The 14,428-nt window shown below is 44.8% G+C and overlaps 1 protein-coding gene across 2 annotated transcripts; it reads left to right on the forward strand.

Moving 5' to 3' along the window:
- The first annotated feature begins 4,395 nt into the window (after positions 1-4,395).
- On the forward strand, positions 4,396-14,191 carry CHAMP1 (chromosome alignment maintaining phosphoprotein 1). 2 transcript variants are annotated; one of them, XM_069602475.1, is made up of 4 exons: positions 4,448-4,586; positions 4,962-5,269; positions 8,282-8,402; positions 10,754-14,191. In XM_069602475.1, exon 4 carries the CDS (start codon positions 10,792-10,794, stop codon positions 13,198-13,200), a length of 2,409 nt encoding a protein of 802 aa, XP_069458576.1. In that variant the 5' UTR covers positions 4,448-4,586; positions 4,962-5,269; positions 8,282-8,402; positions 10,754-10,791; the 3' UTR covers positions 13,201-14,191. The 2 variants fall into 2 exon arrangements, with proteins under 2 accessions (XP_069458577.1, XP_069458576.1); XM_069602476.1 differs by lacking the exon at positions 4,962-5,269 and having other exon boundaries at positions 4,396-4,586.
- Positions 14,192-14,428: the final 237 nt, after the last annotated feature.

Raw genomic sequence — 14,428 nt, forward strand, 5'->3', positions numbered from 1 at the left:
TGCTGTGGGTTCAGTGAGGTCCAGGTGACCTAGCAGCTTCAACTCTGGCTGAAAAGGGCTAGATAGTAAACACTTTAGATTTTACAGGCGATAACGTCTGTGTAACAGCTATTAAACTCTGCCATCATAGTGGAAAAAGCAGCCTTTGAATACGTTTACAATAGAAAAATGAATGGGTAGGGCTGGGTTCCTATAAAACTTAATTTATAAAAACAGGAACATTCAATATTTGGCCTGTGGACCACAGTCTGTTAGGGTTCATTTTCAAGATCCGTGGTTTAAAGGAATGGTTGTTAATACTTTCTGGTTTCAGGAACACTTTGCATTCTTAAGAATTATTAACAACCACAAAGCACTTTTGTTTATCAGCTATTGATGTTTACTGTAGTCAAAATTAAAGCAAAATGTTTAAGCACAAGAATATATAAACATATGTTCCTTTTAGCTGTCAGAGTAATAACCTCACCACACAATTCTACTCCTGGATATAAATCTGAAAAAACAGAAAACACTAATTGAAAATGATACCTGCTCCCCAGTGTTCACAGCAGCATCACTGACAATTGCCAAGGCCCGGAAGCAACCCAAGTGTCCATCAACAGGAGAAAGGACAGAGAAGAAGGGGTATCTATACACAGTGGGGTCCTGCTCAGCCACAAAGAAGGAAATGCTTCCATTTGCAGCAACATGGACGGACTTCAAGGGCATCATGTTACGTGGAATAACTGACAAAGGTGAATGCTATATGGTATCACTTATATGTAGAATCTAAAACAGAAAACTAGTGAATAAAACAACAGCAAAAAGCGACTCACAGATACAGAGAACAGTTTAGTGGGGAGGGCAGAGGAAGGAGGGCCAAGATAGGGGTCGTGGGTTAAGAGGTGCAAGCTATGGTGTACAAAACATGTAAGCTACAAGGATATATTGTACAAGGAATCTAACCAGCATTTGACAGTCACTGTGGCTCGATGGACATGAGTTTGGGTAAACTCCGGGAGTTGGTGATGGACAGGGATGCCTGGCGTGCTGCGATTCATGGAGTCGCAAAGAGTTGGACACGACTGAGCGACTGAACTGATGAATGGAGTATACCCTTTAAAAGTCATGGGTCACTGTGTTGCACGCCCGTAACATGTGCTCCTGTTGCAGTGACAGTGTGACTGATGGAATCCTGTACATCAGCTATACTTCCACTAACAGTAAGAAAAAGTGGCTGAATGCAGTGACACACAAGAGGTCGCCACACGCCTCAGTATGGCAGGCACTTCTCCAGGCGTCCGCCACGCAATGGTGAGCAGAGCAGCCCAGCCCAGCTTCAGGGGCCTCGGTGCTCTTCCTTTCACACAAGAGGAATGGGAGCCCCTGAAAGCTCACAGCCTTCCTCAAACCCTCTGCATCACAAATGGCAGAATCAGCCCCCCTAAATCAGGAATCCCTAACCCAGAGTCTGTTGGGTGCTCTGGTGACACTGTTGTCCTGACCGTCGGTAGCTTCCATAAATTGGGATCATGATACTATGGAAAAGCATGCTGTACACTTCTGTGGGATGGTCTGCATAAGCTTTCATCAGATCCGCAAAGGAATAACTTTTCAGAAGATAAAATTTTTAGATATTAGACTGTCAGTAGTCTGGCTTAAGACTAAATCTTTAAAAAACTAAGATCACGGCATCCGGCCCCAGTGCTGCATAGCACGTAGAAGGGGAAAAGGTGGAAGTAGTGAGAAATTTCCTCTTCTTGGGCTCCAGAATCACTGCGGACAGTGACTGCAGCCATGGAATCAGAAGACAGTTGCTTCTTGGCAGGAAAGCGATGACAAACCTAGACAGTGTGTTGAAAAGTAGAGACAAAACTCTGCCAACAGTTGATGCCTTTGAACTGTGGTGCTGGAGTAGACGCCTGAAGGTTGTAGCAAGGAGATCAAGCCAGTCAAGGACTGATGCTGAAGCTCCAGTAGTTTGGTCATCTGATGCAAAGAGATGACCATTGGAAAAGTCCCTAATGCTGGGAAAGACTGAGGGCAGGAGAGGGTGTCAGAGGGTGAGATGGCTGGACGGCATCAGCGCTGCAATGAGCGTGAACTCGGGCAAACTCTGGGAGATAGTGAGGGACAGGCAGGCCTCGTGTGCTGCAGTCCATGGGGTCACAAAGAGTCGGACACAACTGGGTGGCTGAACAACAACCCGGCGTTAAGCTTTCTTCACCACCATCTCGCCGCAAGCGCAGAGTGGAGGGACTCAGCCTCACTGGCGGAAACTAACCGGAAGTGACCGAGGGGGCCCGAGCTGGGCACTCGGAGCAGAGGCGGAGAGGCCGTGGGCCCCTGGTGGCGGTGCTGGAGCAGCCCTGGACGCCCCTCCCTGTGGGCAAGGGGCAAGTCTGAGCCACTGTCTGTTTCTTTTGGTCTGAATGCATGAGAAACTTTGTTGCTCTGCTGTGATGAGTTTCAGAGTGGCCCCCCAGGCCTCAGCAGCTCCTGGGGGTTTATTAGACATGCATCCTCAAGCCCTGCCTCAGAACTGCCGGTGCTCCTGGCTTCCAGCTGACTCTGAGCTGTTTTGAGATGCTCCCAGTAAGTTCTTTTTCTGCTTAAGTCAGCTAGAATTGGTTTCTGTTGCTTGAAACCAAGAATTTCAAAGGAAAACTGATAAATAGGTGAGTAAGGAAATTTGGAGAAAGAAAATTTGGGGAGATAAGCTACATTGCCCTGAGTGAAAATTCCGCTAATTCAGGGACGGGAACCTAGCAGCCTATGCCCTATGGTGGAGAATGACTAATTACCTGTGGGCACCTAAAACAAACTGTTCATCAGGGGCCAGGTCTGAGGAAGCTGCGTCGGCAGTGCCACAGAACAGTGTGAAAGGGAAAAGGAATTCAGGATTGTAGGCAGAGCAGCAATTTCTAATAGCACTGAAAGTTTTCAAATAGCAAACACAGGGTCTAAAATGTTGCCACTTTATAGACATAAGAATTGGGACTTGCTATGCAGATGCTAAAAAATTTGTATCTTACAATCACAGGGTTGAAATAGCCACAAAATGCCTGTGTGGAGGTTGGGACAATGTAATCTGGAAAGAATGAGACTATGTATCAGAACTGAGGTACTTAGCCGGCTTCAGCAGACCCATAGACACCCACCTGGGCGCCACCCTCCCATGCCATTCCCCCCACCAAGGAAGCTGGTTTTCTTCTGCTCCCCTTCCCCACCACCATCTCAGAGCTGAAGTAGCCAGTAACAAAGTCGATGTCTAGAAGAGGGTGCTTCCAACCAAAGGAACAAGCAGGCCTTGTTCCTTACTAACTCATGCCTACAAACGCGAGGGGAGCGCATGCAGGCACGCGTTCCCAGTGTTGGGTTCCAAACAAGAAAGAAGAGAGTGCTGGGTTGGACAGAATTTATGGAGTGCGGTGGTTTAAACATCAGTTCTAGCTGTTTACTCAACTGGTCACCCTAAATTCAGTGGTGGCCAAGTGAAGTTCGAGTTTGGCCCAGGGAATCGAGGGAGGTACTCTTCAAGCTCAGACAGGTGCTTCCATCTGGGAGGAATCCACAGAGCTCAGGTAAAAGCTGAAAAAAATTTAAAGCCTTTAATTATGTGTTAAAGTGAAAGTCGCTCAGTCCTGTCCGACTCTTTGTGACCCCATGGAATATTAAGTCCATGGAATTCTCCAGGCCAGAAAACTGGAGTGGGTAGCCGTTCCCCTTCTCCAGGGGATCTTCCCGACCCAGGGATCTGGACCCAGGTCTCCCGCACTGCAGGCGGATTTTTTTTTTTTTTTTTACCAGCTGAGACACCAGGGAGCGCAGATACTCACTGAACCACCAGGGAAATCCGAAAAGTTTTCTTTTAAAGCTATTAAGTCCGGTCAAATGTATGGATCATTTTGCTACAAAAACAAAAACCTGAAAATTTCCTAGAATGAACACGTTACTATTTAAAGTTAGAATATTTCCAGAAATTAAAAGAACAGGCAATATTCAGACTTTGGCGTGAAAGTGAGGATAAAATAAAAAATGAAGGGATAGACTAGAGACGCCTCAACCGAGGTAACGGATGCCGTCTGCTCTCACACGGAACCCGGCGGCCAGACGCGGTCCTCCGCGCGGAGCTCCGTCGCGGCCGCGCACTCAGGAGTCGTCAACGTGAACGAACTCGGCCAAAGGCGGAGAGAAACCCAGGACTCAGCAGCCGGGCGCTCGAGCCCGCGGGAAGCACAAAGGGCTAGGGTTAGCGCGCGGACGCCGGAGCCCAGCCGCGGGCCCGCCTGCTCCCGGAGCTTCGGGGCGCGGCCGGGGCGGGGGGCGCGTCACTTCCGGGCGCGGGGGGGCTGCCGGGGGCCGCCGCGCTCCGCGAGGGGCGCCCGAGACCAGCGACCTGATTGGTCTGCGCGGGGGGCGCGGCGCCAAAGTCGCGTGAGCGCGCGCCCGCCCGTCCTGGGGCCGCGCGCACGTTCGCGCGTCCGGAGCCCGCGCCTGCGCCTCGCCGCCATTCGGGAGGCCGCAGCGCTGCAGGCCTTGGCGGAGCCGCCGAGACCGCGAGCTTCCCCCTCCTTTCCGGCCCGGATGCCGGCCGCGGCCCGCTGGTGAGGAGCGCGGCGGGCGGGGAGGGCCGTCCCCGGACCGCTGCCCCGAGGAGGCCTGGGCCTGCCGCCGACGAGGGCCCCAGGCGCGGCCGCGGGCCGGGTGGGGCCGCGGGCCTTGGGGCGGGAGCCGTGCGTCATCCCGCCCGAGGTCGGAAACGTTTTGTTTCAAACCGCGCTGGGGCGACGGAACCCGGGCCCACGAGCTCCTGGTTCTGGAGGCGGTTTTTTCTGCCCCTCGGCTGCGTGGGCTTTGTCATTAATGCCGCTTGGAAGTCAGGGGGCAACCCGCGGAGTGGGGTGGCGTGTATCTGATAACTCAGCAACAAAAAGCCGTTAAAGAGTGGGCAAAGGACTTCAGTGGCTATTTCTCCTTAGGAGATGTGCAGATGGCCCCAGAGCACGTCGAAGGATGACTCTTAGCTATCAGCGTTGTGAAAAAGGAAACCAGCATGTGATACCGCTTCACACTCGCTAATATTGGTAAAAAAAAAAAAAAAAAAATTCTGAAGTGTTGATGAGGACCTGGAGAAATTGGAACAGTCCTGCTTTGCTGTCTGGGAAGTGAAATGATGCGGCTATCAGCTATGGAAAATGGTTTAGAAATTACCATTTGAAGTTACCAGTATGATCCAGCAGTTCCCCTCCTAGGTATAAATTCCAAAGAATTGAAAGCAGAGACCCAGGTACTTGTACACCAGTGTCCATAGCAGCCTTATTCAGAGTAGCCAAAAAGAGGGCTCTGGTGGCTCAGTGAGGAAAAAAATCTGGCTGCAATTTGGGAGACCTGGGTTCGATCCCTGGGTTGGGAAGATCCCCTGGGGGAGGGCATCGCAACCCAGTCCAGTATTCTTGCTTGGAGCCTGGCGGGCTGCAGTCCATGGGGTGGCAAGGAGTCGGACACGACTGAATGACGAAGTACAGTCTTTGTTCAACCAGAGTAGCCAAAGGAGGTAACAATGTACATGACTGTCAACAGATGAGTGGGAAAAAAAGTTGTGGTATATACAGTGGGCTGCTGCATATCCTAGAAGAAATGAAATTATGACGCATGCTTCAGTATATACATGCTAAGTAGAAAAAGCCCCGCACAAAACCCCCAATATTTTATGATTCCTCTCAAAGAGGGAATTGTTGAATGGGTATAGAATTTCTGTTTGTGATGATTTTGGAAATGGATAATGGAAACGGCCATACAACATTGTGAATGTACTTAGTGCCACTAGATTATGCATTTGAAAGTGGTAAATTGAATGATTTGTTCATTTTTAAAGTGATAAGAATGGTAAAGTTTATGCTGTATTTTATCACAGTTTTAAGAAATGTATACAAAAAAGCTAAACTACAGAGACTGGTTGTGAGGAACGCGGCATTGTTACAGCAGTTAGTTTGTGTGGATCTGTGATAGATCCATGAAGGAACGCGTGATGCCTGTTACAGACTGTGGGCTTCAGTTAGTAACATATATTTGTTTATTGGGCTTCCCTGTTGGCTGTAACAAATTCACTGGCTTAATACAGTGTTAATAATAGAAATGATGTGCAGAGGAGGAAAGGAGGAATGTGAGAAGGCAGAACTTTCTGTTCAATTGCTGTTTAAACCTAAAATTTCTCTAAAGTTTACTATTTTTTTAAAAATAAGCAAAGGTGAAGAGCAGTGCTGTTGTGTTTATACGTTGTTATTTAGTCACTAAGTCATGTCAGGCTCTGGGACCCCATGGACTGTACTGCTAGGTTCCTCTATCCATGGAATTTCCCAGGCAAGAATACTGAACTGGGTTGCCGTTTCCTTCTCCAGGGGTTCTTCTGAATGGTAGATTCACTTCATGTAATTGTTTTTGGCCCATTTACTGGCTTTTCAAGATCTTACTAAATTTTACTATATTAACTTGGTTGAGGTATTTGAGAAAGAAACTGGATAGATAGCAGAACATTATTGTGGTCCTTCATCAGATGCTATTTGCCTGACCTTGAGTAAGTTATTAATGTCTAGGTTTCAATTTCCTTAACTGTAAAGTTTGCTTATTCCCGTAGCATAAAAATCCATGCTTCAGGAGTCGATGAATTCTTGGCAAGCATTTTTGCCTCCTGCTGGTTGTGGAAGCATTTGCCCTGCAGAACGTTGTTGAGATGCTTGAAGAAGTGGTACCTGTTGGCGAGAGGTCCGGTGAATATGATGGATGAGGCAAAACTTCTAGCTCAGTTCATTGCACTTCTGAAGCGTTGGTTGTGTGGCATGTGGTTGGATGTTATTGTGGAGAAGAATCGGGCCCTTTCTGTTGACCGGCGCCAGCTGCAGGCGTTGCAGTTGAGGATGCGTCTCGTGAACTTGCTGAGCATACATCTCAGATGTCATGATTTCGCCGGGATTCAGAAAGCTGTAGTGGATCCGATGGGCAGCAAACCACCAAATGATGACCGTGACCTTTTCTTGGTTCAAGTTTGGCTTTGAGAAGTGCTTTGGAGCTTCTTAGTCCAGGCACTGAGCCGGTCATCGTTGGTTGTTGTATAAAATCTACTTTTTGTTTCACATTATAATCTGATGGAGAAATGAATCATTGTTGCATAGAATAAGAGAAGACGACACTTCAAAAGGATGATTTTTTTTTTTTTTTGGATTTGTGGTCAGCTGATGAGCTGGCCACTTATCAAGCCTTTTTACCTTTCCCATTTGCTTCAAATTCTGAACAACTGTAGAATGGTTGATGTTGAGTTTTCTGGCAACTTCTCATGTAGTTGTAAGGATCAGGTTCGATGATCATCTCAATTGATCATTGTCAACTTTGGTGGCCGGCCACTGCACTCCTCATCTTCAAGGCTCTTGTCTCCTTTGTAAAACTTCTTGAACCACCACTGCACTCTACTTTCATTAGCAAATTCTGCACCAGATGCAGTGCTGATGCTGCGAATTGTCTCTGGTGCATTTTATGACCCATTTTGAACTCGAATAAAAATAACCACTTGACTTTGCCTTTTGTCTAACATCATTTCCCTAGTCTAAAATAAACAGCAAGTAATGTCATTAGCAAAAAAAAAAAGCCATAAAGTGAGAAATGCATGTTAAAATGAGGTATATTTTGACTACATATACTTAAGAATGTATTCCAGTAACCACAAAGTTTAATAATGCAAAACCATACTTTTGCATCAGCCTAAAAATTTAATGGCTGCATTCACCATCCACAGTGATTTTGATGCCCAAGAAAATAAAATCTGCCACAGCTTCCACTTTTTCTCCTTCTGTTTACCATGAAGTGATGGGACTGGATGTCATGGTCTTAGTTTTTTGAATGTTCTGAATGGTTTTTCACTCTTCTCTTTCACCCTCATCAAGGAATTCCTGAGCTCCTCTTTGCTTTCTGCTATTAGAGGCATGTCATCTGTATATCTGAGGTTGTTGGCATTTCTCTGGCAGTCTTGATTCTAGCTTGTGATTCATCCAGCCCAGCGTTTTGCGTGATGTAGTCTGTCTATAATTCCATAGTGGATCATTAAATTGATACTCAACGAGGGTGGTGTCATGGATATTATCTACCGTAATCTTTGGTGTCATTTTATTAAAGTTAATGTCTAGGCTTTGGATTGGACCCCTGTTGCTGTTGGAAGGGGCAGGATAGTGAGAGAGATCATCAGGGTTATAGAGGGCACAGATTTTCACAGTGAAGTAATTTTGATTACCCTTCCTTTTGTTTTTTTCAGGTCCAACTTCTCATTTTTGTCCTTCATGTACTATACGTTGTTTTCTGTGGTCTAGTAAAAAAGCCATGTACACTTGCCTGCCCTTTGAAGACCATTTTAAAGAATTCTTCTAAGACAACTGGTAAGTCTACTAATGAAAGAACATGGTGGTCTATATTTCTTCCCTGTTCTAAAAGTTTTTGTCCTGAATTTATACAGTGATGTTCTAGTAGCATTGCTTTGCATATATTTTTGTGTGCTTTTAACATTTCTCACTTTCTAACATTTAAGAGAATATTTTATGATGAGTGCATTTTTAAAAAGTGCTTAGAGTTCTTAAGGGAAAACATTAAAAGCATACACACCCATATTAATCGTGGTATACGAACATGTATTAATTATGTTAGTTACAGAATCTGGTTTGGCAGCTGCTGGACCCTTGCTAAGAAGGGCACACCGGACATAACTGGTGGGGAGTAGAATGGAGTCCAGAATTAGAGCCGCAGGCCTTAGTGACGCTGAATAGAGCCCTGCATGTCAGGGAAGGACAGTATGTGTCACTGATTACACGTGTGATCAATGTTGAGATGAAAACTATCCATTTGGGGTCAAAAACAGGCTGGACACCAAAGAATTAAAGATACGAATATGTAAGAAGAGAATGAAGTTATCATCATAGGAAAAATACTGAGTTATTAAAAAAAATATTTGAATGAGAAGGCATAATTTAAAACACAGTCATAAGAGCAACAGTTTTAAATTTTTAATTTTTGTGTAAACCAGTTGGTCAAAAAGTTCTTTTGAATTTTCCCATGATATGTTACGGAAAACCTGAATGAACTTTTGGGCCAACCCATGATGTAGTTTAGGAAAAAAACAGTCAAATAAAGTCAAGAGACAAATGGTAAATTGAGAAGGTAGTTTCCATAAAGTGGCTGACTTCTTTTATATACAAAGACTATTTACAAATAATTAAATGCATAAAGTACATCCTAGAAAAAAGATATACCTTTGGCTGATAAAAAGGGAAGATACTCAGTCTTTCTCATTAAAGAACATTAAAACAATAGTGAGATGTCAGTTTTCACCTAAGGAGCAGCAAGGGTTTAAAGTGTAATGATCCTCTGGTGAGGAGGGAGTTGGGAATTCTTGAATTATCCCTCACATAGACACAGTTGGTATGTAAGGTATGTGATAGTACTGCAGGTTTTTGAGAGTTTGGTGAAACATTAGTTTCAGGTGCAAATAGCCTTCGAAACATTTCTCGGAATTTCCCCTACAAAAATACCCTCACATTCAAAGATCTGTATAAGGAATTTTAGTGCTTAGCCTGTGTGTAAAGATACCCTAGGAAATGCCTTCTAATTTAGCAGAAGCCTGTATGTGCCTTTATTGTAGAATCAGAAACTTGGTCCAGTTGCTCTCAAGTCACCAAAGTACGTTCCTTTCACTTCCCTGGGGTCTGGCCCTGTTGTTTCTCCTGAGCCACAGACTTCTCTTCTTTAAATGGAAGCTCATTGCAGAAAAATATGTTTAATACCTCATTTGTATAGAATGTATGTGCCCTTTTGTAAACATAGGACTTCTCCTTAGTGATACATAAGTAGAGTGACTACCCTTGGGAAGTGATACTGTGTGAATGTCTTGTCCGCATGAATGAGTATGTGAGTTTCTCTTAACTTTTACTGCCTAAGAAGATCAGCTTAAAAGTTTAAAAGTCCTGTAAGCAAGTTGCCTCAAGGGTGTCCTCCGTCTCAGTTGCTGTTTTTGGCAAAGCCCCTCACAGCCTTTAATGTCTCTGCTGAGAGCCTTCTCGGTGTTGTCTTCCACGTCGTTTCTTCTCAGCTGATGTGAGCACCACGTTGCATGTAAGCACCTGAAACCCAAGCACCTAGAAGAGCGTAGGGCACAAAATAATTAAGTTATTAAGTGAATGGATAAAAATACATTAGGATGGATAAAGCGTTACAAGATATGTTGACTTTTTTTAAAAAGTTGTCTTTTCACAGTTAGATTTAGTTTAACAAGCACTTTGTAAAGTGGGTCTAAAGTTTCTTGCTCTGCCTGAATAGCTTAGCTTTAACTTTGACATTTACTCAGCCTTTGTGTGCTAACAGCTTGTTGATTTGGGGTATTACAGTGTAAGGCACCTGCTGTAGATAATTCTGGAATCAGGCTTGGGTTCCTGAGAGGCTTATAACCTGGGTAATTGACTTTGAACATTAGGTTCGTCATATGTAGATGAAAATAATATTGGAGTCATATTGTTAGGATTAAATGAGATGATTTATGTAAAAATAGCAGAGTTCCTGGGACTTGGTTAAAAATTAGCTGTATTTTTCCCTTCGCTTTACAGTCTTTATAGAGATACTTATAACAAATGTTTATGCCGTTCTAGACTTAAAATTTTTCAAGTATAGAATGGACTAGAAATGGCATTTCATTCAAATTATGATCCCTGAAAATCACTCGTGTATTTCTCCTTTGTCGCAGCACTGTTTTTAAAGAATAAAATCGTGTATGTTAGAAAAATGGAAGTATTCCAGGAACTTCGTAAGACGTCGGCACATTTGGAGTGTGACCACTGCAATTTCAGAGGCACAGATTATGAAAATGTACAAATCCACATGGGTACCATCCATCCAGAATTTTGTGATGAAATGGATGCCGGTGGGTTAGGTAAAATGATATTTTACCAGAAAAGTGCAAAGCTGTTTCACTGCCATAAATGCTTTTTCACCAGCAAGATGTACTCTAATGTATACTATCACATCACATCTAAACATTCGGCCGCAGATAAATGGAATGAGAAGCCAAAAAATCAGTTCAACAAAGAAGCAGAACCTGTGAAAAGCCCCCCTCTTCCTGAACACCAGAACATGGCCTCCAGTTCAGCAGAGCTCCTGAAGCCTGCCCCTGCCCTTTCTATAGAAACACAGAAACTTGGCCCAGTTGTGTCTCCAGAATCACCAGAACCTGCCCCTCTTCCTTCCCTGGACTCTCAGAAGCTTGGCCTTGTTGTTTCTCCTGAGCCACAGACACCTTCTCTTCCTTCTCCTGAGCCTCCAAAACCAGCTCCTGTCTCTTCTCCTGAACTTCCAAAACCAGCCCCTCTTGTTTCTGAATCTCAGAAACCAGTCCCTGTTCCTTCTCCAGAACCACAGAAACTTGCTCCTGTGTCTCCTGAGCCAATAAAGGCCACTCTGACTAATCCCAAATCCCAGAAACACTCCCATTTCCCAGAAACATTGGTGCCACCTTCAGCCCCATCCCCTGAGTCACCAGTACTAGCTGCCTCCCCAGAGCCTTGGGGACCATCCCCAACTGCTTCTCCGGAGTCTCGGAAGCCAGCCCAGACTGTCTCCCCTGAGCCGAGGAAGCTGTCCCCATCAGTGTCTCCTGAACCTTGGAAGCTGTTCTCTGCTGTCTCCTCAGAGCCTCGGAGGCCAGCCCCAGCTGTGTCACCAGGCTCTTGGAAGCCAGGGCCACCTGGATCCCCCAGGTCTTGGAAATCTAGTCCGTCAGCATCATCAGGACCTTGGAAGCCAGCTAAACCTGCTCCATCTGTGTCTCCCGGACCTTGGAAACCGGCTCCGTCCGTGTCCTCTGCCTCCTGGAAGTCTTCATCAGTCTCGTCTGGTTCCTGGAAATCTCCTCCTGCGTCTCCTGAGTCGTGGAAGTCTGGCCCACCGGAGCTGCGAAAGACCACTGCCACCTTGTCACCTGAGCACTGGAAGACAGCTCCTCCAGAGTCTCCTGAGGCTCGCAAACCTGGCCCAACACTGTCCCCAGAGATCCGGAGTCCAGCAGGGTCTCCAGAGCTCAGAAAGCCCTCAGGGTCTCCTGATCAGTTTTCTCCTGATCAGCGGAAAACATCTCCTGCTTCAGTTGATTATCCTGAGTCCCAGAAAAGTTCCCGTGGTGGTCCCCCTGATCTCTGGAAGTCTTCCTTTTTCATCGAACCTCAGAAACCTGTCTTCCCTGAGATCCGGAAACCAGGTCCTTCTGGGCCATCTGAGTCCCCCAAAGCAGCCTCTGATATCTGGAAGCCTGTTCTCTCGGTCAATACTGAGCCTAGAAAGCCTGCCCTGTTTTCTGAGCCTACCAAAACTGCCCCTCCTGCTTCTCCTGAACCACGAAAACGTGCCCTTTTTCCAGAGCCCCGGAAGCATGCCCTTTTCCCTGAACTTCCAAAATCTGCCATCTTCTCGGAGTCTCAGAAGGCAGTTGAGCTTGGTGACGAACTACAGGCAGATGCCATAGACGATCAAAAGTGTGATGTTCTAGTTCAGGAAGAACTGATGGCTACACCTAAGAGACTCTTGGAAGACACGTTATTTCCTTCCTCAAAGAAGCTCAAGAAAGACAACCAGGAGAACTCTGATGCTGAGCTTAGTAGCAGTGAGTGTATTAAAGCAGATTTGGATGCAGTAGATGGTAAGGGCCAAGAATCAAGCAGTGACCAAGAGCAGGTTGATGTGGAATCTATTGATTTTAGTAAAGAGAACAAAATGGACATTACTAGTCCAGAGCAGTCCAAAAATGTGTTGCAGTTTACTGAGGAAAAAGAGGCTTTTATCTCTGAAGAAGAGATTGCAAAATACATGAAGCGTGGAAAAGGAAAATACTATTGCAAAATTTGTTGCTGTCGTGCTATGAAAAAAGGTGCTGTTTTGCATCATTTGGTTAATAAGCATAATGTCCATAGTCCTTACAAATGTACAATTTGTGGAAAAGCTTTTCTTTTAGAATCTCTCCTTAAAAATCATGTAGCTGCTCATGGGCAAAGTTTGCTTAAATGTCCACGTTGTAATTTTGAATCAAATTTTCCAAGAGGCTTTAAGAAACATTTAACTCATTGTCAAAGCCGGCATAATGAGGAAGCAAATAAAAAGCTGATGGAAGCTCTGGAACCTCCACTGGAGGAGCAGCAAATTTGATTTTTAAACCTGGTGTGGACATGTGCTCTACAGAGTTGTTCATTGAACCCATGTGTTGAAAGTATCAGTTAGAAAGCCTGGCTGGGTCAGTAGATCCTGATGCTTGGTGTGCTGTGTTTGTCTCAGTGGTGTTACAGAGAATAAGTGTTTGTTATTTTTTTCCTTGGTCTCTTGTTTATGTGGCTGTTGTATAAGTCAATAAATGCATATTGTGTATTCCATATGGGTAAAATTTCTCTAATTTCTTTAGTATATTTGAGTAATGTGAAGAGGTAGGTGTTCTATAGAACAAGACTAAGTCGTACCCAGTTGGAAACATCTAGTTACATCTTTCTTGTGCAACTAATTTTGGACAGTGGAAATTAGGCATGAAAATTCTGAGAAGTTTTGTTCTCTTAAGTGTGTGTTCAGATGATAAAAATTATTTTAAAGTTTCTATTTGGTCATAAAATGTTAGTTGATTAATCTTGAACCACTTTTAGGTGATTATTAGCTTTTATGTCATGGAAATTTGGAGTCTCAGGGTTGCTGATTTTCTGCTAAAAGAGGGGAAATTGAGTCAGTTTAAAATACAGTTTGCAGTCTTCTCCTGTAGGAAACTGAGAAACAGGGGTGTGATTTTAGGTCTTGTCCTTAGTTGATTCCTTTGGAATCTTCCATTCTGTACCCTACCCCAGGATCTGGCCCTTCCCTTCCATGTGAGCTCATACCAACAGGTCATCCTTGCTTGCCAAATGTGTTACGAGTTGCACCTCCTGCTGGGCCTTATGCACCATCTTTTGGGGCTTCAGACCAGGGTCGTGAGCAGAACCGAAAGTCTTCCAGATTCACCACAAAAAGTTTTATAAATATTACTGTTTAAGAATACACCAGTTCTGTGTTTTTCACAGTTGTTACTGTAAGTACTTGGTGCCTGTTTATGGATTGTTTTATTCTAAAATATTTTGTCAAACGTGTATCAACCAAATTAAAAACAAAGGCTTTCATGTTAGCAGTATCTTCCTGTGTGTTTTCTTTTGTGTAATTTTCATATGATACCAAATTCCATTATTTCCAGTTTCCACTTGTTTTCACACTGATTTTCATATCTGGAGCAGCATTTTCTAAGCTCTGTTTTCTCAGAGTGGTCAGGTAGGTTCAGGGACTGTACGGTCGTCCCTTGGTGTCCACAGGGAATTAATTCCATGACCCCCTGCAGATACCAAAATCCGTTGGATGCTCAAGTCTC

The sequence above is a fragment of the Ovis canadensis genome, chromosome 10 (assembly GCF_042477335.2).
Source record: "Ovis canadensis isolate MfBH-ARS-UI-01 breed Bighorn chromosome 10, ARS-UI_OviCan_v2, whole genome shotgun sequence".
NCBI classification, from domain to species: Eukaryota; Metazoa; Chordata; class Mammalia; order Artiodactyla; family Bovidae; genus Ovis; species Ovis canadensis.

What these genes read in the sequence shown, in the direction of transcription:
- CHAMP1 (XM_069602476.1), top strand. Translation starts at nt 10,792, where the DNA reads ATGGAAGTATTCCAGGAACTTCGTAAGACGTCGGCACATTTGGAGTGT.